Source organism: Pezoporus occidentalis, unplaced genomic scaffold (genome assembly GCF_034315485.1).
Source record: "Pezoporus occidentalis ecotype Australia unplaced genomic scaffold, CSIRO_AGI_Poc_V1 ctg118, whole genome shotgun sequence".
NCBI lineage: Eukaryota > Metazoa > Chordata > Aves > Psittaciformes > Psittacidae > Pezoporus > Pezoporus occidentalis.
In genome coordinates this window covers 4,505,679-4,530,553 of record NW_026912972.1, presented here as the reverse complement: position 1 = coordinate 4,530,553, position 24,875 = coordinate 4,505,679, and the positions used below count along the sequence as shown (strand labels likewise).

At 41.9% G+C, this 24,875-nt stretch overlaps 1 protein-coding gene across 10 annotated transcripts in view; it reads left to right on the top strand.

The window, feature by feature from the left end:
• Nucleotides 1-83: 83 nt before the first annotated feature.
• The window catches only part of IKZF2 (IKAROS family zinc finger 2), a 120,994-nt gene continuing 96,202 nt past the window's right edge, over nucleotides 84-24,875 (top strand). For 2 of the 10 annotated variants that reach the window (XM_062603227.1, XM_062603221.1), the window contains exons 1-3: nucleotides 1,174-1,357; nucleotides 3,376-3,424; nucleotides 4,131-4,235. In XM_062603227.1, the coding sequence (XP_062459211.1) occupies nucleotides 1,241-1,357; nucleotides 3,376-3,424; nucleotides 4,131-4,235 (271 nt within the window). In that variant the 5' untranslated portion in view covers nucleotides 1,174-1,240. The other 8 variants (XM_062603249.1, XM_062603256.1, XM_062603244.1 and 5 more) reach the window with 8 other exon arrangements.

The following is a 24,875-nucleotide window of genomic DNA, read 5'->3' as shown; positions in this document are numbered from 1 at the left end:
GTAGCCCCGGTGCCCGGAGGATGGCGGCAGCGGCGCCCTGAGGGGGCGGTGCGCGCGTGTGTCCGTCCGCGTGAGGCGCGGAGCGCACACGGCGGCGGCGGCGGCGGCGGCACTTGTCCTCTAATCGATTGCCGAGCGTGCTGAGCGGCCCTGCCGGCGCGGGCACCCGCCCCCCGCGCCCCCCCCCCCCCCATCCATCCCTCGCTTCTTTCCTCCCCCCTCCCGCCCCTTCCCTTCTCGTCTCCCTCCCTTCGCCTTGCCTCGCTGGCCCTTGGGTGAGGCGCCGCGGGCCGGCTGGGGCGGCGCGCACCCGCGGGGCTGCGGGAGCGCGCGTCCACGAGCGTGTCCGTGTGTTGCCGTGTCCGTGTGTCCCCGTGTGTGAGTGAGTGCGTGTGGGGAGTGAGTGAGTGCGGGCGTGCGGGCGCCGGCGGATCGGTTTCTCGGGGTTTGACCAGCTGTCCCAGGCTAACCCTGCTCTCTGAAGATGGAGGAAGTAAAAACAGGATTACCCTTAGCTACAGCTCCACTGCCTTAGTTTCCATAGCCAACTGCCGTGCACAAACACACCTCCACTAGGCAGAGGGAGCCGACACTAATAAAAACACAAACAAAAGGGGGATGGAAGTGATTCACTGCCTGCGCGGCTGAGGTAAATCTGCGCCTGGCTTCTTTTTCTTTCTTTCTTTTTTGTGTCCGTCCCCCCCCCTTTACCCTTCCTTCTTTCTCCCCTCCCTCACCCCGGTCTTTCTTTCCCAGGTGGGGAGGACAGCTCCGTCCGGTGTGCGAGGCGGCGGCGGGGACGGCGGGCTTGTGTGTGTGTGTGTGTGCCTGCTTCTGTGTATGTATGTGTGTGTGTCTGCCCGTGTGGAGGGGTCCTCGAGTAAAGTGCGGGTGTGCAGCATCTCCCGCACGGCGGTGGGCTCCAGTGACTTGTTGCTGTTAGATCATTAAAAATAATAATAATCATGATAATGGGGAAAGAGAAGGGCAAAAACGGCGTGGGAGAGGGGCGGCGGGAGCAGTTCGTGTACCGGGGGTTCGACGGGGCTCGCCCGGTCCGTTAGTCAGCGCCGGCCCCAACTGCCATTTCCCTCAGCGCTCGCCGCCACCTGCGGCCCCGGGGGGCTGCGGCCTGACGCGGCGGCGGGAGGGAGGAGAGACGCAGGGGTGTGTGTGTAGGGGGATGTGTGGAAGGGAAGGGCAGAAAATAAAATAAAACGAAAAATGAGGCAGGACTTCCATGACTTTGACAGGTTATGGTATGGGCAGGCAGAGCAGGGATGAGGCGCGGAGCCCGGTGTCGCCCAGGGCCGGAGCAGCACTCCGGGGAAGTTGGCCTAGGCGTTCTGCGCGGGGTGTGAGTGCGCCTGCCGGCCCCCTCCCCTCACCCCATCCCGCCCCGCATCCCCTACTCTCCCCCCGTTTTCGTGCCGATTCGTAAGGAACCGGTGGATCAAGTTTTTCTCTCTCTCTCCCCGCTGGTTAATCGCATTGCTGTAGCACCGGCTGACCTCCCTCCCTCCCTCTCCTTCTCTCTCTCTCTCTTTTTTTTTTTTTGTGTGTGTGTGTTCTTCATCTTCCTTCAAAGTATGTGCCATTCCTGAGCGAGTTTCCCCGCCGGCTCATCCCCGGGGCTGCCCGGCTCCGCATGCCCCACCTGTAAGTGCCAGGGGCGGGTTTCTTTCCCCTCTCCCCCCCCCCCCCCCCCTTTTTTTTTTTTCCTCCATCTTTTAAAAATAATATTTTTAAAACTTTCCCCATTTTGCGCTGTCTTCAGCCGGAGCAAAACTCTACTCTCTCCATTCGTTGTGGAGAGGGAGGCTTGGCAGCTGGGATTTGCCATCACCAGCCTAAAAATGGTGACCAAAGTTTTTCTTTTCCCCCTTCTCCTCCCTTCCTTGAAGAAATAAAAAATAAAAATCAAACCATGTTTTAATTTCGGTTATGGATGTTTCTGTGTTTCTTTTTGTCTTCCTTGCTCTTCCTCCTCCCTTCTTCCCCTTTCTTCCACTTCATTGGCTGGATGATCTTTCCCTGTTGCTTCTGATGTTTCTTTCTTTTTCTCAGTGTATGCCTGCCTACCTGGACTAGGGGGAAGATAAGGTAATTTTGAAGGGCTTGAGGAAGCAGCTTACCTGTTTTGAAAACTTTTTGTTTGGAGATTTCTTTTTTAAGAGTCATGTGAAAATCAGTAATTGAAGAGAGTTTGCTAGCAGCTGGGCAGGTTGAAATTTAAGTGTTATGTGCTGAATGCCTTGGGAATTTGATCTGTTTTATGCCAAAGAGGAACACAGAGAAAAGTATTTATTTATTGGGGGAAAAGGGGGGGGGGGAAGGAAAGCAGGTTAAGGGAGGGGGAGGGAAGTGGTTTTGGAGACAAGAAGTGAAGCTGCCTGTTTTCCAGTAAGTAATGGAGAAATTCCAGGAGCCAGGGCTAAATATACTTGGCGATCAATACAGAAATGGCTCATTGTGAATAATTTAGCTGCCTGGTGCAGTGAGAGTTTTGAAACTAAAGGCAAAAAAGAGGCCATGGAGGGAGAGAGGAAATAAAATTCTCCTCTGGTCATGTCAGATTCTTAACTTTTCCACTTAAAAGAAAATAGTTATGATTATTGGTCTCCTTTTTTTTTTTTTTTTAATTTCCCCCCCCCCCCCAATATATATCAAATGATAGCTAGGGGGTGTCATTCTATACAGTTACTTGGGTTTCTGGAAAGTAATAGCTTGTTCTGTGTCAGCAAAGTGCTTCCAGAAACTTTAAGATTGCTTCACACCGCAAAATGCACCATCTGGGAGTATTTAGTGTGATGTTTGGCCCCTTGCTGTGGCAGATAAATAGGGCTAGAGTGAACAGGTGCCTGTACAGGTGTGTGTGCATGTACAGTGGTGCGAGACAAAGAGTTGTAACAGACATGGGAGGGCTGTTTTTGTTTAGCTCAGGATGGAGTCTCTTGGAGTGTATGTGAAAAGAGCAATTGTTAGTAGTATTCATCTCTTTAAAGCCTGTTCTGGCTGTGAGCACTGATAATTGGTAAAGCATTACCATCCCAGCTTGAAAAGACAAGTGGGAAGTCAGGGAAAAACCTCTTGGATCAGGTGAAGATACGAGTAGGGGAGAAAGGGGAGTATGGTCAGACCAAAGTGATCCCAGTGCAGCCTGCCTAGGAGGCAGCTGAATTTCTCTACTCACATAATTTTCAGGGAGAGTTCAGTGATTTGCAAATGAGCATATACAGTACACTTGTGTGTTTCTCTAGGCAATGGTTGCAACAGCAATAAAATGGGCAACTACTTAGGGCTTTTAAGTAAGTTTAATCATTTAATGGTTGATACTGACAGGCGTCTTTGAGGGTGTACTTTTCTGCCTTGCAGCACTGCACTTTGACTATGGAAGCAGAGGCTGCTGATGGATATATAACATGTAAGTAGTCATTTCATTTGATTATTCTGAATTACTTTTCTTCTCCCACTGTCCTTTCTATAATGCAGGCACTTGAAACTTTAGCTTCCGTCTGTATGATTTTTATATTGAGATGACACTCAATTAAGAGCATTTAAACACAAGTTTTGTGTATGACTGAAAATTGCATGGGGGTGGGTGCATGGGTGAGTACCTCTAGGTATAAGTATTTGCTGAGGATGAATGAACTTTGCAAATGAGAGTTCATCTTCAGAAATTCAGATTGCAGCAAGAAACTTTTTATGCCTTTCACTGTGCATTTCTCCTGTTTTCTGTGTCAGGGTTTATTTAAGTGCTTTGTTTAACTGTCAGTTAACCTGGAGCTTTGGGGGGGGTGGTCTGTATGGTGAAGTACTGTTTCAGTCTTCTGCTCAGCCTGGATTCTTGGTGTCTGCAAATGGAAAAGTAAGCTTTAATTTCTCTTGAGACAAAGCAGTTGGGGCAAGGCTTGTCACAGGTGTATGTGTGAAAGATTAGTGACAGTAGGTTTAAGGGAACTCTTAAATTAGTTCATCAAACCTTAACTTATGGCAGCTGAGAGCTCAGTTTTTACACAGGCTCTGGAAGACCCTACCAGTGGAAGAGGAAAGGGCTGAAGGGAGCAGGCGGGCTGTAGTTTTTAATCATGGAATGGAAACTTAACGGGGAACTTGTTTTGTGAAAACAGGTGACAATGAGTTTTCACCCGAAAGGGAGCACTCCGGCATGGCCATTGACCTCACCTCCAGCACACCCAATGGGCAGCATATCTCTCCCTGTCACATGGCAAGCAGTAAGTCTTTTCTTAAGCCTGTTTCTCTTTAGCAGTGTTTTTGGGTTAGTCTAGTCCTCCGGGTCCTCGGCTTGCTTACCAGGTTTTCACCCCTGCCGTAGGCGTTGCTAATAAAAGAAGAGAAGGACAGCGTAGATCTTTTTTTTTCTTTCTTGTTCATGCTGGTGTCTCATCTAAACATGAACGGGATTACTAGTCTGAACTATCCCAAGGTGGCATTTGAGAGCTGGTCCTTACCTGTTCCAGGTAGGAAAATACTAGGCTTGACGTGCTGATTTTGTTTCATCAGATTTTGAAATCCAAATGGAAATTGTTGTTATTATTTACTGTGCTTCTCAGAATAGCTTGAAGTAGCTTTATTTGAAAACAAGCATGTTTTATTTACAAAAAGGCTTTATTCTGGAAAAAATACTAAGTTAAACTATCTGGGTTTGATGGCAGGTTGTATTTTACTGTTCCATATAGAAACTTCAGCATCCTATTCATTACCTCAGCTTTGCCTTGACAAGTCCAAAAGTGGTTGGGATAATTGGAAGTTTATGGCACTTGGTAGCTGAGTTTCTAACAAACTGAAAGGATTTTGTTTTAGAATGTCAGGGGAGAAATTGAGAAAATGTAGAGATTTGGAAGTCTACTGAGAGTGTCAAGTGCTGATAATATTTTTATAATTATTTTTGTGCTATATTTTAGAAATAGATAAATGTAGTTTACACGCATTTCGTAAAACGAACATCCTTCCTTTTCTCTGCTGTGAGTGCCATAGCTTGTTTTACTGTTGGTTACAATGTTATATCAAGATACTTACTTTAAAGGACCCCTGGACTTCTGTTAAAAAAATAATGTAACATTCTTTGCTTCCAATAGACTTTCAGAGGGTTCCTCTCTATTCGATACTTATTTTCTTCCTAGTGTAGGTACTGTAGATGCGTATTTATCTTTTTAAACTGTGAAAGAAAAAGTGAGCTTTCAGGATTGCTTGCTTTCAAATACATAGTGTACTGCCTCAGAGTCATTCTTACTGAGAAAAAGATGTTACTTTCCTGTAAGAATTCTTTCCTCCTGCAAATTAAGGGTAAAACGCAGTTTTTATGAGTCTTTAAAACTGAGGGTTATTATGAAGAACTTCCAATTATATACATGTTGCTAGAGAATATAGTTGCTAGTACTCTGGACTGAACTTTATATGACAACTGATCATAATTCAGCATCTTTAGACAATTCCAATCCTGCTGCACTGGGATTCTGATATATTTTATTATGTTGTAAAAGTTTTACTACTCACTTTCTTCATTTTCTTTGTTTCCTTTTTATTAATGGGAAGGCAAAAGAAATCTCCCTGTTCTAAATCTTCTTTATAATCTAGACTAAAAAACAGAGTCAAATTAGGGAATAAAAAAGATCTAGGATGAAGTAATGCAAAAATACTTTAACACATTCAGTATTTTCATGTTCATTGTGTTAACATTTTCAATGTTTTTTAAGCTTTGTTAGTTCTTGCAGCGCACATATCTGCAGCCTTGCTGAATAGCTCATTTTTGTAGGTGTGTTTTTTGGTCTCTCACAGGTGTCTTGGCTGCTCTCATCACTTCTGTTAACCATGTACTGCTGTTGAAAAATTAGGGGCTCTGCCTGGGTTTCCTAAGCCAAGCAAAACTTAAATTTGTTGCAATTTGTATACTCTCTTTTGCAGAGAGGAAGTTTGTTCTGTCTTAAATATGGAAGGTATTGATTAGAGGTTGTTGGCTTTTGTGGCAGCTGTTACACTGATTCATTTAAGGTTTTTTGGCCAAATCTTGGGTCTGGCATAGGTAGGCTACATCACTGGCCTGCGCTTTAGAGCTTTCCACCTGTTTTATAAGGTACAGGAAATTCTTTTAAAGGTTCCATAACCCAGGGGCCTGCGACCTCTCTTTTTTGTTTTCTTCTTTTTTTTCCTTGTTTTCTTTTTTATTTATAATATGTATTTTTTAAAGGAGAGGTGGAGATGGGAGAGTAAGGAGGAATAGCTGTTTGAGATATTTTGTATAATGTGGTAGCTCCCAATGGATTGTTTCATCATCCCTCATTGTAAGTGGCAGAAGTGGCTGCGTTGTACTTCAATATGGTTTTGTTTCTAGTGGAATCACTGGAGGACAGATCCACTCTGCCGTTATAGTGAAGCCCAGGGCCTAGCATTCTGGCTGAGTAGGGTCTGCTGATGGAGGAGGTGGTATGTAAGTAAGTACATGGATTAGACTGCAAATATTTCACTCCTGGTTTTGTTGCCACCAGAAGGTGGATGGCTCTATTTAGCTGTGTGCTCAGGACATGCACCTGCAGGGCAGAGATCTAAGTTTTGACCTTTGTTCTTGCATTTCTTTGAATCGTTTTGAACTGCAGCTCTTAATTTAGCATTAATTTGTATCTGGCTCAAACAGAGGCAAAACCATAAGAAGCAAATTTCTTGGATCTGTACTGAAATGACTGAGCAGCACTCTCCCAGCAACAGTAAAATTATGTGCTAGGTAAAGAGTTTTCTATGTTCATTAGCCCTTGGCAATCCAAGTTAGTAGGAGTTCTGGCTTTGCTACCAATGTTTTCAGGTTCTATTCCAAAAGGTTTAAGGTTAAATATTTTGGCTGGTGTTGGAGAGTTGTCTGCTGCATCCTTTAACCTATTATCATTTTCAAGTAGCTAGACAGTATGTATAGGTTATGGATGGGGCTGACACTCAATTTTCCTTGTGAATGAGATGATCCTGAAAGATAAATCACAGTAAATCGCCTGTCATAGCTAGCTAATGATCTTACATATACCCTGTGGTATGTATCTGCCTTTAGCAGAATACTGTATATGTGTTGGCAGATGCTCTATTCTAAAATAATAATTGTAGTTTTATGTAAGCAGGGATTTAAAATATTGTAAATAGTTAAACAGAGTAAGTTGATAGATCATCTCAGTGTCCTCTACAGTAAAAGACAAATTAGTGCTATGCCTGCTGAGTACAGATGATACATTTACATAGCTCCAAATCTGGAAGTCCAGCTTTTCTTGTGATCTTCCGTAGGTAAACTCTTCCAAAGGCTAACACCCAGAGCTGGGCATCAAAGGCTCAATTAACTTTGTGTTGGTACTAGAGAGTTCCCTGCGTGGCCCTAAGCTCTCGTATAGACCCCACGGGATTCAAGGGAGTCTGTGTTGTTGCCTTCAGTGAATGCTGAACTGGGCTGTAAGTGATCAGGAACCTCTGAATAGGAACTGGCATGCTAATTAAAGGCTGATGGGGAATCCTTATAAAAGAGGCTTTAAAAAGAAATAATTCCCAGTCACCTCCTCATAATACCACACTGGATTCTTACTACAGTTATTAGAGGTTGTTTTTTTTTTTTGTTTTTCTGAAGCTTATAATGGACTTAGAATGTCCCCTTTAGAAACTGCAGGGCACAGTTACTTGATTAGTGAGCTCGATGATGGCTTTGTATAGGATGAAGGATACTTCTCGAAGACCACTTGCCTGGTATCATGAAGAAAATAATAACATCAGCTATTAGCATCTGACAGTAAGCGATAGAGGAAATTTCCTCTTAAATTAGAGACTTTACAGTGGGTGTCTCAAATAACTTTATCTTTGCTTTCATAGACAAAAGGAGCCCTTAAATGAAACGGAACAATCATAAATATCAAATCCAACATCTGATGTTTGAAACTGATTAAAATTGTGGTGCATTCTAAAGATGTGTTTGTAGTAGCTTAAAGTGTTACTATGTTATGAGAAATAATAGATTAAGAAAACAGCCACTGTCAGCTGACTCTGTTGCTGAAATGGAGGTGATTGCATTTTCTCCGTGGTGGGGAATGATTGCACTGACAAGAGCTCCCCAAGTCTTTCTTGATTACTTTCATTTCTGAACTCCAAATTGTCATACGACCCCTGTTTTGTCACAATTGTGTTGCCCCCAGAAAAAGTTTCATGTACCAAAGCTGTATCGGCACCGTATCTGTATGGATAAAGAAACGTAACCGCTGAGCTTGTTTTTTGGCATGAAACTGTTTAAAATTAGAGCTTGCTTCATGCTGCACCTACACGGCAAACAACCCTTGCCATCACTAGTCTACTGCCCAGGCAAGTGAGGCTGGACCTTGCAGTGGAATTCTTTTGGCTCACTATATGTTTTTTCAGTAGGATGAAGTGATGGGAGCTGAGCCTCTGCAGGAGGCTTTTCTTTAGGAAGGGTGGTTGGAGCTGGCTGGGCTGCTGGAGTGGGGACTGAATTAGTGCTTTGAGGCAGTCACTCCCGTGACACAAGCATTGGGTCATGAAGAATTCTGGCAGCCAAACTGTTGAATCCCCCTGAAGTGGGGATTCAGGTCTTCAGTTCTTCCAAGTATCTCAGAAAGTGTGAAACACTGCATATGGTGCTAAAAATTTGGGTTGGATAACCCTGAGACGCGGAGGAATCTCTTCAGCAACCTTTAAGGAGTAGGGCAGGCAGCATCTATTGGTCTGGCTATCTTTCATGTTGCCTTGGTGCTGGGAGGTGGACTTCTGACCATCCCTTAGGATGGCCTTCAGTCCTTTGTGTCTGACTTTCCAACCTTCAGAGTATGATGTTTAGGGAGCTCAGCTGTGCCTGATACAGATGTACCTATGGTTTTGCAGGGCAGTGAAGATACTCTATGCCAAAATGAGCTTACACATAAGGGATGAGCTCAATAAAGCGTAGCAGGGAACTGGAAGAAGTGAACTCCTTTGACACTTACAGAAGCACTGACTTTGCATCAGCCTTTTAACCTCATACTCCCTGGGAATTGGTGGAGTTTCAGCCAATAAGTTTAGCTTTCTTGAAGTTTAAGGAGGAAAAATAAGAAATAAAAAGGTGATGATCAGGCTTTGAACAGAAATCTAGGGGGTTTTGACCACACCTAAAAACTGAAGTGCTGCAGAGTAATGTTACACTGCTTCTTTCTTGAAAAAAAAAAAAAGAAAGAAAAAAGGGGTACCTGGAAATGAAATACTTTCTGGGATGCAACTTGGATTATTGTAACTTCATCCACAACAGCTTAGATTTTTCACACTGATATGGTTAAAATAATGAAATAGTTTCTCTGATATAAACTCTGTGGATAAACGAACACCAAGTAGCTGCTGAAACTTGTAAGTGTTTAAGTAACTGCTATCCATAGCTCACACTCCAGTGACAGCGGGTTCCCCTGTCTATTTTTCATATTTCTGTTGCAGTCTCTCTGGCATTCCCTATGGAGTCAGATACTTAGCTGCAAAAACATTCCTCTCTCTCAGTGAGTGTTATAACGAGGGTGGAGCAAAATGATCAGTTAATCTGATTAAAAAGGTTTTTATCCATTCTGATGGAAGCCTCCTGAGGGGTCATCTGCCAGGGCTTTGTTGCAGCACACACCTTTTCTTAGGGAGCTTCTGTTATTCTCTTGGACTGTCAGGTTTGGTTAACTTTCCTTGGTACACACCCTGTTACAACACTCAGTGCTCTTGCTAGCTTTGGAGTCAGCAAGTTTTCAAAGCTTGCCTCTGGAATTTCAGTTCCTTTTCAGACATGCCAACAAAAAGAGCAATCCTCATCTTCCTTGAAATGTGGCACTTTGCAGCTGCACAATGAGATACCTGTTAGAGAGCATTTTGTCTTTCCCATCCCTGAATCTGGGGGAATGTGCCTCTTGTGTTGGAATCGAAGGGTATTTTCTCCTGGGAAATTGGATCAAGGGCTTGTTTCCTGTTCCTGTGGGCTGCAGGCTCTGTCTGGTCCCTCAGGTAGTTGACAGTTTGCAGCACTAGGTTTTACAAGTGGAAATGCAGCTACCTGTGTCATCTTTGTGAGTTACAGAGGGTGAGCCGTGCTCGTGCTCCTTTCAGTGCCAGGAGAGCACCTTGAAAGAGTGATGCTATTCTAGCTGTGAAGAAAAGGCTTAGCTCTCTTCTGCCTTTTCTTCAATAATCCCAGTGAAGAAAACTCCTTAGGGGATCCACCTTGAAGCAGGTTGGTAGAAACTTTAAGAGAAGGCTGCGCCACTGCTCTCTGTAGTAACAAGACCTGTTGCTAGCCCAGGTGCGGAGCCTATGCCATAGCATAGAGTGGTGAACACTTGCTTAGAGTCCAAGTGTCTGGCTGCTACATCCCAATGGAAGAAAGCAGAGCTGTGGTTATCACTGACAAGTGATGAGGCTTGACAGGTATGGGCTGGGTGACCAGAGGTCCAGCTTTTCTCCTGACTCTTGTCACTGTAAGGGAGTCCTTTCATGTTTGTGTGCTGCCTTTTTGCCCCTCTTGCCTTTTTTGGCCAATCAAAGAGGCTACAGATCACTTAGGGTGGTACATGTTAGGCCTTGTCAAAAGTGAGAATTTTATTACAATATCTACTTTGCTTAGAGGTTGTTTTACATTTCATTTTTGCAGCCCCACAATGAGACACTTTCAGAAGTACCTGAATAGCAGTGTAGCTTATTTTCTGTCCTGTGCAGGAATAATTGCGGTAGTCCTAAAGCACCCTGTTCTGGTGTGATTACATTAGAGCAACCACAGCATTTTAACTCTTCCCATACATTACCAGGCCTTTGTATGGACAAACCCCTATTTACACTGCCCAGCAAAATATGCCCTTGATCCAGAGCCAGGTTTACATTACCGGCTTGTGCTGGCACTGCTGTGTCAGCCTGTGGCTTTGGAGAGCTGTAATCCCTCACAGGCAGAGCAGTGTTGGCAGAAGCTCCTGCTGTGAGCGTAGCCGTGGCTGGCAGGGTCACCTGCAAGTGGTGTTACAGGTGTTACACTGGAGTGTACCGTAAAACAGCAGGCCCTGTTCCTGGAAAAGCTGATTGATGCCCCTTATTTCTATGCTGATAAAAAGCTTCCATGAATTAGGACTTTTTTTTTTTAACTGACTTACTCTTTCTCCACATAAACGTGCTTTCTGCTTTGGAGGTTTATTCCAGTAACACTGTGTGACCGAGGCATAGCACCACAGAGGTGGTGTGCTCTGTGTGCATCATACCCGCTCTTTTAGCTCATGGTTGCTGTATTCAGCCTCTCCAGAGAGGTTACAGGGCACTGGGTCTACCCTATGGGGAAGCCAAGATTGTTGGTGATCCCTGTGCTCTTGAAGGGAATGGTATGGAGGTTGTACACCTATATGTGGTTGTATGTCAGTCTTGGGGCTAAACTGCGCTCTCATCCCTGGTGTGGAGGGTGTGAATCTACTAGCTGGTGGTGAATGAAAAAGAGCAGTTAAGTGCATGGTGTCCCTAAACAGGTAGGAGTCTGTTTAGCAAACTGGGGTTTACATAAGGCAGGAGCTAAGGAATCCAGTTCACTCCAGACGTGCCTCCACTCTCTCCACCAAGGCTTTATGAAGAAGCTGCACCAACTGGGGCTTTGTTACCCCTTTTTTCTACTGGGTTATTGGGACCACTTGTGAGGCTGTTCTGGGCACAGGTATAGTCACTGTAGTAGGGAAAGTGAGAAAGGGAAGACTATTGGGAATATTTAAGTCCTTTCCCTATCACTGGGCTGGAGAAGGCCTTTTGAAGACTCGGCTCTAGTGTTTGCCCTGAAGCTTCATGCAGTGGGGACAGAAGACCCAGCTACATCTTGATGCTGCTGATGTCGGGCCCTTTGTCCTGAGGGATGGAAGTCTGAAGCAGTTTCCAAAGAAGGTAGGACATACCGAAGCACAGAAAATCCATTCACCTTGTCTGTCTATTCTGTCTATCACCTTTTTTCTTGTGAAGTTTCCTCTTCTGTGGGGAAGTAAAGTAGTTGTGTTTCATCTCCAGCTAACGGAAGATCTGCGCAGGGCTTGCAATAGAGGTGCTCCATTTGCAGTTAAACCACATACATGATAGAGCTAGACTTTTTGATGAGGGATATTTTCTTGTTTATCCCCTTTGTTCCTCCACTTGAACAAAACAAGTGTTATATTGAACATATCGATGCTGTGACCTTCAACAATGGACTGGAGTTTTTTCAGCTCCTTATGAGTCGTGTTTCCCTTGCATTCCTTTCAGCCTCAAAAAAAAAACCATAATTCCATCAGAAGAAAGTGATGTTGTCCTGTTTTTTTTCAAGGGACATGTGTTCCATGAAAGTTATGTTGCTGAGTGGCACAGAAAGCTGGCTGGAGAAGCCTGTGATACACCCAAGTCCATGTTATTATTTCTCATAATTACTCTTTGGGAATTTGTGTATGTGTAGTCATATGAGATTTTACGCCTACTCTTTCCTAGTCCTCAGCTCAGCCTTTGGACATTTTATGTTTCCCTTTGCAAACAAATGGGCTTTTTAGATAATGATCTAGCCATAAAACACAAACTGAGAGAATTTTTGGTAACTGTATCTGTGCATCCTTTGAACTTCATCAGCAAAAATTAAATACCCGTTTCTGTCCAAAGAGCAACAAACAGGATGATGTGAATTCCCTTCTTTTGAAAATGAAAGAAGTTGCTTCTTTTTGTATGAAAACTGCACACAGAAGAGGTATGAGGTCTATTCATTTGGGGAAGAGCAGCTATTCTCTTTAAGTCATGGATGGTTTAAAAGTTTCCAGGGAAGAGCTGCAGTAGATTGAAGATCTTGTTCTGGTTAGCAGCCAGGTCTGTGATACTTGGTGAAGGCTCAGGCAAAAAAGGAAATGGTGTTTGAATTTGATGGGGTTTTATCTTGTTTACTGAGAAATTGATATCCAGAAGTGTGTGTTTTGCTTTGTCCAGATAATGGCTCCTGAAGGGGAACAAATCTTATTTATTAGCGGTTTTGCATACTGCTTTTAATTCCTTTCCTAGGTATGGCCTTTGTGTTGCATGTGCAGTGTCATGGTGAAGGGCCTCTCTCCCTGCATTTCTGGAGAGTTTGCAAAGATCTGGCACCTGTGCAGAGTTTGTCCCTAGAGAGAAATATTTTAGAATACACTTTTGGGCCTTAAATTTGCTCACTGCCTGAGTCCTCATCACCTTTCAGTAGTAGGCATGTCCTAGACATGGATGTGTGTAATAGTTTTACAGTTCGATCTCCTCAAATTAGGTAAACTTTAACAGCTCTTTGGACCTTGTTACCAGCACAGGTGGTTCCTGCTTGAGGTTAATACATCTCTGTGCAGCTGCCTGGAACAGTCTGGGGTATCAGCTTTAATTGAAACCCCCTGTTTGAAATTTTTCCTCTAGCTTAAATGCACAGGCCTCTCTCTCCATCACTGTTAGGTATTATCCTTTGAATAATCTATTCTTCTGGAGTGTAATGGAATAATATCTCCTCGTTATGTCATGCATTTCAACAATAAATCTGTAAGAGCTTCACAAAGGATGCCAGCTGAAGAGATACAAATGGGTGAATAAAATTATCGGCTGAAGAGGTGGAGAAAAATTAGAGAAATTGATGTTAGTATGAGTTCAACCCCTATAGGTGGGAGGCAGTCAGCTTCATCATTTGCATATGTGACTTCAGAATGTCAGATTATAGGTAGGTCGTGGGTTCAAAAGAATGATGTGCTGGTTGTGTATTTAAGGGTCAAGTAGTATATGATGTTAGCCGACTGTGAGAGCTCTGTGAGTTTATTCTTGCGTTCTTTAAAATTTATAGTCTATCAAAATGTCTTCATTTCCCTTGAATCCCATACATTTGAATGTGAGTATAAATGCTTCCACCAGTCAGCTGCCCCCAAATTAGCTAGTATCAGTAGACAAGGTATGAAAATGTGTCCAGCTCTAGTTTATGACAAGCCTGTGCATGTGAGATGTGTATAAATACAAACAGAAGGCACTTCAGGAGAGTTTCGGTCACATACTATGGAGACATACAGGCTTGAAAAATACTGGAATCATGCATGTCTTATGAAATTAGGAAGCCAGAAAAAAGGAGAGGTATGTGACTTACGCCTCTGCTAAAGGAAAAGCTATTAAGTGCCACCCTTTTCAAATGTCAAATTCATGGGAAAAAGTTGTTGGAAGCCAGTCTCTGCTAAGGCTGCTGCTCACAGGACCTACATTTTGTTAGATGTTTGTGCAAAATCGCCTCACTGCTCAGACTGTGAGACCAGACATGACTCAGGAGATCAGCATGGTTTCAGGTTGCTGTCTTACTGCTTTTGTGCTAAAATGCTGTAAAGAGGCATTTGCTTTTTTCTCACACTTTTCAAGTGCTTGGTTTATTTAATGTCATTAGTGCTATTGTTATTTAAATTTAGCTTCTGACTGGTAATCATTAAATATTTATAGAAAAATTGATAGCAGTGAGATTTTTTTGCCCTAGTAAATATATATCACATATGTATTCAAAACCAAAGCAAACTGCACTGCATTCCAGGAAATAATCTATAATAATGCTCTGTAATATACGTGCTCATCTTTGTGTCAAGCTGCTTTATCTGTGTCCTGACTGCAGCTAATCCTGCAGTGGAACCCTGGCTGGTTTTCTTAATGGCCTATAACAACAGAGTACAGTGTCTTAGGAAATGAGTAAAAATAGGTTTTCATTATAGAAATGTGGATAATAATTGCAGTATAATTATTCAAGGTTTCTTAGTGACTGTATAGGGGGAGATCCTTAAGTTTTATGTGGCATCTTATTTACAGCACCCCAGCAGTAGACTGCTGTGCTAGAAGAGAATGGTGCCAAGGTATTTGTTCTGCTTTGCTTATGCCGATCACTATCACGCATTCTGTTTTTCTCAAACATGTGGATGTTGTTTGATGCCTCAGCTTGTCACGTTTTCCCCATCTTTGCTGTGGCATCTGAATGCCCTTATGAAACTAGTATGTGAGTCCCTTTAAGGAATTTCTAATGTATCTCCTGTTGTGAGTTCTGTACTTGGGTCTGGGTAGAGCAAAACCAGCTCTGTGTTTGGGAGCAGGAAGGTGTTTTTAAAAGAAGGTAGCAATGTGGCTACTGACGATGGTGGTTTAAAACCATTTAAAACCAATGTCTAGTTAAAAAAACTGTAACTGTGACCTTAAACTGGTTTAAGGCTAGAGTTCATTGGAGGGGTATGGACAAAGGCGTGGGATCTATAGGATGCCTGCCGTGTGAACAAGACAATTGTTTCTCCAGCCTGGATCTCTGCGTAGTATTTTTGTGCAACTGTAAATGGAATAGATCTTGGTAGACCATCAAAGAAATGACCCGAATTAATTGTTCTGGCCAGGTATTTTGAAGAGGGGGATGCTTCCATCTGATTTGGCAATGAGATATCAATTTATAATTATGACTGTAGTTTGTTATAATAATTCTAATTATATATATAAACAGTTTAATCTACTATAATGTGATATGATAACATTTGCTGAGCTTTGGCTGCTTTCAGATAGTGAAAATGTGCTGGTGGTTGTTGGCTAGGATTCAGACACATTTGTCAAAATTTTGTGCACTATGTGAACAACAAAATTTTGTGTGGATTAAGCAATTATTAATTCCTATTATCCATCAGATAAAACTACAACTAACTCATTAACCAAAATTAACAGTAAATAAAGCTGATCTGTTGTTGAGGAGGCTAATTAGGACGGTAATTGTGTAATGATGATGCATTTAACTTCAAAATGCAGATTTAAAAGCATCTCTTTTTGGCAGTGATAGGGCAAGGTGTGAAATGAAGTGGGATACTTATCACTGGCATTGGCCTCTTAATTAATGCCACCAGGATTGCCTGTGGCTTTAGGCTTATTCATGCCCTCTGTAGAGCTCTCAGAAATGTCCTAATTCTGCTCACATTGAAGCCAGTAGTAAACCAGCTTTTTTTCCTACCAATGGGAAGAAGGTGTTACATGGAAGCACTGGTGTAAAACATTGCATGCTCCTGGGTTTACTACTGCAGCAGCGCATCCGAATGTCTGAGCGCTGGGAATACTGGCTGTGCTTTGGGATTTGCTGCTGACTTGCCATGGAGATAGATCTGGAGTTTCAGGCCAACAGAACTGAATTGTGACTCAGTGTTTTAAAAATGATTGAGTAATTTTCCATGCAAGTTCCATTACAATATCTTATGCCCCAAGGATTATTTACTATAGATGAACTTGCAGCATTTTTTTCACTGCTATATGTAATCTGGAATTTTGGTAAGAAAGGAACAGTTTAAATAGGATGGTGTTTTACCCAAATTTCCTCGTTCTAACAATAAAATCAGCATCACTAGTAGCAGTTGTACCTGCTAGACTCTATGCACAATTTCTTTAATCTGTTGTCAAAAATATATTAAATGCTATTATGAGGTGTAGGTTTTTTTTAGCAGAATGTGTTTCTTTTAAATCATTAACAAAGGAATGGGCACTGGATGCAGAATATATGATTCACCTTGTCTCATCCTTTCTAATCGCTCTACTGATTTCTTTCCTTCTGACTTGGTTTAAAGGGAATTACAGAACTAAAAGCATTGAATTAATCTTGAATGTTCCCACTAATCAGTCTTGAAGGGAGTATCGACATTTTTACCTATTTTATTTTTAAGTTTTCCTCTGTAAGTTATTTTTCTTGTGCTTCCTGGTTCATGGGGAAAGAAACCCTACGAGCATGTTTTAGTTACATCACTAATATTAGAACTGAGTAATCGGGTGGCTTTGGCAGCAGCCTCATTTATAAATTGGTAGTGAGCAGATGGCTCACCGAGTTGGCATGCCAACTCCAAACTTTCACAATCATGAGTCAAGTTTGAAATCGCAAGATTGCCTTACATGCCATGAGATGATTTTTTTGGGTGTTTGTTTAATAAATGTAATTCTCATCGTCCCTTCTCGTTTCTGAGCTGTGTTTTGCACTAAAGCATGGCTTCTCAACAATCTATAGGGCTGGGAATTCCTGTGGGGGTTTTTTTCTTAATTTAATGAAGGTGGAGCCTCTTGAAGCCACTTACCCAAAAATCTGGCTGCTAAGAAAAAGCATTAAATATCAGGCTAAGGGACATAAAAGTAAGACTTTGTAATCCTGGCTAACATCAGATATTTCAAATGGCTGAGATCATTCACGATTATCCTTTCAGCAGCTCCTGCTTTGTTCGTGCAATAATTTACTAGAAATAATTTGCAGGTATCTGTAATCCTGGGTATGCAAATCTGTGCCAATTTGTTTGTTTCCCAAGTGTGGGGCTTCAGTTGTTAAGCTGCATAGAGTACAAATGTTATATTTTGAAATGCAAGAGTGAATATTTTCTGTAAGCAAAATGTAGCAATAAGAAAACAGAGCTGAGCTGAAGTGCTCAGATGTTCTCACTGTAAACACAGAGAAGCTCCAAAAGGGTCAGATCTTTATCCACTTGAGAATTTGGACAAATACTACAGGAAGGATTTTTTTTGTGTTGTTGGTTTTTGTTTTTTTTGTTTGTTTGTTTGTTTGGGTTTCTTTTTTGTTCTTTTTTAAGTTATTCCTTCAACTAAAATGAACATGGTGTGTATGGGTTATAATGCATTGTGGGACCTGTTACAGAATGATAATTAGGCCTTATTCCTAAATGATTCCACATGAAATGTGCTATTGTAAATGCTGAACAACAGCATTTCATCCATAATCATGTAATTGGTGTGTGTAGCTAATTAGTGTGTGTTCAATTTAGGCCCAGATTTTTTGGAAGTGTCTCCTGTTCTGGTCCTGATTTAGCAAAGCTCTTAAACAGATGATTAACTTCCACTGGCTTTAATAGGACTTAAGCACATTCTTAATCGGGGCCATTGTGTCAGATCGTGTCTCTTGGTGACAATCAGAACAACCTGCCAGAGACATAGGAAAAATATCTGTAGTTCCTCCTTAAATTTAGATTAATCATTTCTTTAATCTGTGAGGCATTTTATTTCAGAACCTGAAACACTGTATAGATCTCTCTCTTTTTTTTTCTGAATTTTCTTTTTTTTTTTTAAAGCAAATGGTTATTGTCACAATCTAATTGTATCTATAAAGTTTAAAGATTTTAACTAGCTTGGCAGGAGGCTGTTTACATCAAATCTGCTCAATACACCTTTGAGATGGAAAAGAATATGCATCGGAGTGTGCCTTGCTTGAATATAAAAGTCAATGCTGATAGATACCTGTGATAGAAAATTTGTGTGGGAGTAATAATTTAGTAATAAAATAGGTCAAATTAATTCTTATGCTGAAGGGGATACCTTACAATAATCATTTTGTAATTTTATGTTTGACAGTTTGCTCTGCATTATGTGGATAGGTGGAGCCGAGATAATGTAATCCATTTCCAGTTGTAAACAAGATTGCTTTAAGAGCTGCTGTAGTAAGATGCATGTTGGCTGACTTTAAGCTGAAAGGTAATTGCCTCTGAATATTAATGTGCATGTGGGGATTTTGTTTTTAATTCTGGGATTTTGGTTTTGCCCTATAGCAGCTCTGGAGAGGCCCTTGTTTTCCCAAAACCCACTTTGCTGCTAATTGAAGCTGATGGCAAGTGTTGTGCTTTGGGCCCTTTGCTTTTATTTTATGTGGCCTGTGCACCTTGGAGAATGCTGTTTTCTTTGGCTTTTTTTTTTTTTTTTTTTTTTTTTTGTTAACCACCTTTTGAGTAGGTGGGTTGTTTTGGAGATGCTCTTACTGTCTTACAGCAGCTATGGCTAGTTCCTAGGCTCAGGGAGGATTGATAGGTTTTAGAAAGGGGAGAAGTTGGCTGCACTAATTGAATTGTAGCCTCTTAAGAGAAATGAAAGTTAAAATGCTGATCCTGTGCTGCATAGCTGGAAAGCTTCCTCAGGAGTAATTTAGGATTTACCTAAAGCCCACTGCATTTTGTGGGAGATTCTCCATATAGTTCCAAATGCTTTTGGAGTAGGCCCATATCATGGGGGCAGATTTTAGATAGTGACAAACTTAATCTGGGGGAATATCAGATGTCTGCATTTGTATATGAAATTATTTTAGGCATTGAAGAGAACAACTAGGTTGCAATCAATTTGTACCTAGTCTTTCCATTTAAATCCTAGCACTTAGCTGCTACGAGCTTCTATTACCTGCTGCCTACAGCAAGGCTCAGCACTGGTTACAGTGGGATTGGTGTTGAGCAAAGTGTAACTGCAACTCTGCTCTGGAGGAAACCGCAGTCAGGGTTCTGCAGGAGCTTGAAAATCTGTTGTGTGCCAGGTTCTAACCTGCACGTGTTTTAAGGGCAGTGGATATGCGGGCTGTCACTGTTCAAAGATGTTATAACTGGCAAGTTAAATATAAGGAAGAAGCTCTTCCCTATGAGGGTGGTTAGAAGCTGTGGCTGCCCCATCCCTGGCAGTGCTCATGGCCAGGTTGGACACAGGGGCTTGGAGCAACCTGGTCTAGTGGAAGGTGTCCCTCCCTGTCGAAGGGGGTTGGAACTGGATGAACTTTCCCTTCCAACCCAAACCATTCTGTGATGCTGTAAGTGCCCTACATGCCCTTCTAGAAGAGGTAATTGTTCTTAAGGCAGGCATTCAAACCAGAGTCCAATATGCCTTGTTCCCTGCCAGCATTTTTTCTAAAAAACAAAAAACAAACAACAAAATGAAGTATTTTTAGCTTAGACGGATTCACTGATCCAGTTTGCTGCATGGTTTCATGAAGCTAGAGGATGGTATCTGAGCAGGGGTGGGAGCTCCTGGTGCTGATGTTTCTGCAAATGCAGAGGTATGCTGAACCAGAGCGATGGGGGCAGCAGTTCAGAGGCACTGGCTTTGCACCCAGCCCCTTCTCTAGGTCACCTTTAGCTCATGCCTCATGGTTGGACTATAACCTCATATAATGTCTCTAGTTAAACAGTGGGCAGAAGATAGGTGGTGTTATGGGTGGGAACTGCTCAACAGAGCCAGCTGCGAGTCCTCCACAACCTTGCATATTGCACAGATTTTGGGGTATTGAGGTTTTTGGTTTAGAATGATTTTTAAATTTCCACAGTGCCATGTCTAGTGATTTGGTCTGACACTTCTCGAAGTCAAGGGGAGTCCTTGTGGTAATTCAGTCAGTTTTGCAGTGTGATGCTGCTTGTAGCAAAGCTGTTCTATGGATGCCTTTGCTAAAAAATTACTTAGCTACAGAAACATTTGACTGTAGGCTGGTAAACAGAAAAAGTGAGGGTGTGTGGGTTTGTGAGTGTATGTTGCCCATTAAGAAGTCTCACTTTATGCTGTGGCTGCTTCATTACTATGATAAAAATAACATAAAAGGATTCTAATAACTAATTAACTTGTTCACTAATGGATCATGCATTGTCTTAAGGGCAGCAGTTTAAAGGAGTCTGTTTAATGAAAGTTGACTGGAGGTATGTCCTGTGGCTATTACAAACTTTGTTTTATAATAGCATGTATTTTTCAATAGCTCCTTCCATGCTGTAATGTGGTTGGAGTGGGAGAAAGAAAACTGGCCATTTCCCGGCAGGTAGCGGTAAGTTTCTACTTGGTCAGAATGCTCTATACAGTATGATAGGTTTATAATTATTATCCTAAGATTGATGGTTTGGGGGGGGGGGAGTGTAAATTTGTGCAGCAGTAATCCATTAAGAAATCAATAATCATTCCAGCCTGAAATGCAGTTTCTCTACAACATTATAAATACATACCAAAGACTTTAAAGTCGTCTTGTCTCCCCTTCTTCACCCCACTCCTCCCACTTCGCTAAACTCCAAGTTCAATGTCCTTTGCTGTGTTGGAGAAACAATGATGAGGTAGGACTCTTCAGTTGGATAAAACCAAGGGTGGTAGCATTAGCATAATCCTGAGAGCCAGCAAAATATTTTAGTGTGAACTTTGCTTCCCCTGCAGTACCCTTTCGATCATGGAGAATTTCCCCTTCTCCTCTGCCTTTGTTTCATCCCTGGTAGATGTGGATGATGAAGATTCATGCCTTGCTCCTCTCTAGAGGACTATGGAGAGGAAGTGCTGTGTAAGTGTGAATTTGTGGTATGTGTATGTTTCCTTTTCCTCCCTCCTCCTCTTCATTCAGTCTTACTTCTTCATGTAACAGAACAGGTTCGACTATCAGAGGCTAGCATGTCCTGCAGGACTTCCCTTTTTGCTCTGAATTCTCCCCAGCTGGGCAAACACATTTTCGAAATGTTGCTGTAAGTTATCCCCTGATCTAGAGAGCTAGAAACCTACTTTATCTCAGTGTAAAGGTGTTTGTAGCTGATTAGTAGACTCTGAGGAAGATTAAGAGTAGTATTGGTGTTTCTCAGTGGAAGGCTAAAAAAGCAAGAGGCTGGGCTGGCCTGGTTTTGATCTTGTGAGGAAAATTATGGATGGGACAGGGAAATGCTGTTAATGTAGTAACAGCCACAAAACACGGAGTACTTGTAATATTATGTTTCCATGTCTTTTATTTTCATTCTTCTTCTACTTCCTGTTTGTTAGAGTTGGTTGAAAAATCAGTTTTAATGAAAAATACCTCCATTTTCCACTTGAGTTTAAATTACTGTAATTTTTAGCCAGCTCTGCTGTTCATTAAAAATGGAACATTCTTTAATGATAGGGTTGTATCTTACATCCCTGATACTTATCCAGGCCTAATTTCACTCTTTTCTCATCTGCCTCAATAAAAGGCATGCTCAGCTTGGAATGGGTGAAGTAACTCAGTACCTGCCTTTTACTTTTCTGAGAACATTGTCATCTAGTACATGGATGCTCACCAGCCTTTTCAGCTTTGAGAAGGAGAGAAAGACCCGAGTGTTCATCACATCTTTCCTTTTGAGATTGGAGTATCTAGGGTTATGTCCAGAGGTCTAAGCGAGTATAAAGTGTGAGGTTTGCATGTCACTTGGCGCATATAGACCTTTGCTTATCAGAACAGGCTATGGAAATATCCATAGCAGTAGAATTATTCACGTATTTCAGTCTTCACAGGCTTGCATCTTGGACAGGGGGTTTTCAAGAGCTGGTAATGAGTGAAACTGGGCACTTAAAAGCCAAGAACACTGCTTCTGTGTAGTTGCTCTAATGCAAATTTAAGGCTACTGTGGTTGTAAGTTCTTCACTGTAATCCTCTATGGGCAGAGCTTTCACACATGGCTTGATTGTGGGGCAGCTTGACTCCACTGGTTTGCACTTGAAAGTGTGAAGTGATGGTAAGAGGAAAAGGCCCAGATGGCAGCAAAAAAAGTTGGTTTTGTCAATTGCATTTAGTAGGTTTCCATTCGGCATTGACTTTTTGTCATGTCAATTGCTTTTTTCTTTTCTAAGGCCACAAACTCCATACTGGGTTGCTTTGCCATCAATAAAAAATACTTCCTTATTTACCTAAAACTGTCCCTCTTGCTCAGATGATGGGAACATAAGAGTTTAGCAAAGCCTGGTACTTTGTGGGGTTTGACTCTTCTTAATTCAATACCTTGTCACTTGTGTCACTTCTTCATTGGCCCATGTACTGATCAATGGCTTTTATACATCAACGCAATTCTTAATCTGCAAATAATTCCCCCTACCCCGGTCAACTTGTGGTACAGAAGCAGCAGCTGATTGACAGCTGATTATTATGCAATGATTTGCTGAAGTGTTCATGCAAATGACACGTGGCTTTTCAGTGAAATAGGAAGTCTTTACCACATCTTTTTGGGTTTTACCCATTACCTTCTTTTTCCAGTGGTTTGCAGAATGATGAGTGCTAAAAGCCCAGTATCAGCTCACAGGATGCTGTGTTTAACAGATAGGGTTTTACTAACTCTTGGTTGCATTTGTCTTTACTTTCTTTACTTCATAAGTCTCTGTATAGAATTACCTGTGAGTGGATATTTTCCAGTGTGCTTTTTTAAGACAAACTTTCCATATTTTTTGTTTTGTTTTTTGTTTGGTGGTTGTTTTTTTTTTTATCGTTGCAGCTGGTTTGTTTGTTTGTGTTTTGGTGTTTTGTTTTGTTTTTTTTAATTACCAAAATTACCATTTTGTTGGTTTTTTTTTTTAATTACCAAAAGCTCATCACCATTGATAACTTAAGAATGTGTATGTGTCCACCAATAGCTTGAATGGCACGACAGAGAAGTTGCTGTAAGTGGCTCTTTGGAAAGAAAATTCTTCAAATAGAAATATTAAACAAACTGAAGGATTAAGAGATGCCATCTCAATAAGTTAGCGTTAATTGGCTGTGTACAAAGCATTTTAAAACAACTTCCCTGAAGATTCTGCATGTTAGGCTTGGAGTGCCTTTCTAGCAATGCTAGACACTGAGGCTACTTCAAAAGCTGGTTCCATCTAAAAAGTGCTTATTTTCCAAATTTTTTTTTGTTTTCTGATTTCCAGACTCAAAACAGTTCTGCATTGTAGCTATGGGTCTCCCTGAGGGATTTAGGCTGTTTAATGTCAGCTTTACGTATCTTCTTTTTTGTGTGTGTGTGCCCCTCTAGGAGTATCCCATGCTGTAGAGACTTCAAACTGCTACTCTGGAAAACAGTTGCAAGCTGCTCTCAGTCTGTGGGCAGTAACAGTGCTGCAAATTGTAGTCAGGTCTCTGTGTTACCTCATTTTTTCTATTTCTGTCGCTGTGAGCATTATCGCAGTCTCCCAAGTGCAACACATTGACCACAAGCTATGTGGAAGGGCCAACGGTCCTAAACTACTGGTTCAACTTTATGCTTGTAGATGTGGTTTAAATCCTGTTGGAATTAAAAGAGAAAAAAGGACCCCAAGCCCCTTTATTAGTGTTAGGAGGCTATGGATAAGGCTCGGAAAGGTTTTTTATTTAATCCAAAGTTTTCAAAGCCCACTTTAGTGATGAACAAGCAGCATCCTCTGTATTTTCAGAGAATGGAGGTAGAAGAACTACACTTCTAGCAAGAACCAACTGTCTTTGGGGAGCCTCACTTGTGATATCATAGGTCTGCCTTTTAGAGATGGCATGGATTGCTAGACCATTTCAAAACGGATCAGGAATACAATCAAGTAGGACTCTTGAAGAGCTGGTCTTAAGTGACTTGTCAATGACATGCAGTGAGTCAAGGACTGAGCCGCAAACAGGCTGAAATGCCCGTCTTCCAGTTATGAGTTCACCACAGCAGCATTTCTTGCTCCGTGGGTTGTATAGAAGTGTTAAATGTGTTTAATGAAGCTCCCCCCCTTTTTCTCACCCCCAATGTTACCTCTAAAAGTCAAGGTAAACTGTAAGAAAGAAAGAAATCCCTAGCATAAAATCGGTAGGAGGAAGTAGTTCACAGCAAAATGCTTTCTCTTTAAATGCTTGTGCTGGAAATAGTTCTTCCCATTTGACCCACCAAAGGTCTTCACCAAGACTTGCAAGCTGTGGGAGGGTAATAGCTCTCAAATCCTTTGGGCAATGCTGTATTCAAATGGAGAAATGTTACCAAATCTTGGTCAGGTTAATTCTCCCTAGCCTGGTTGGGTAAAGGAGGGGGAAGTAAATCATTCAGTAGGTATATCTTCCATTCAGCAGGAGCTGCATATGATGGGATTATTAGTATTTCTAAACTAAAGCCCCTGACAGATCCTTGGATGCTTAAAGCTGTTGTGATGCTTTACCAGATGGTTCAGAAACTCAGACTGGAATATCTCATTGGCTGGTGCTGAACAATGACATTTCAAACCCACACATTTGTTTGGATTTTAATTTTCAGGAGGATTAAAGCTTTTTGGGATATGGGCTGTCTCTTTCCATATATATGCTCAGTACCTTATGTAGTTTAGATGCTTTTGCAGTGTCTTTCTAGTTCATCATGTTACTTATGAAAGAGCAGTTTGAACTGTTGCACATT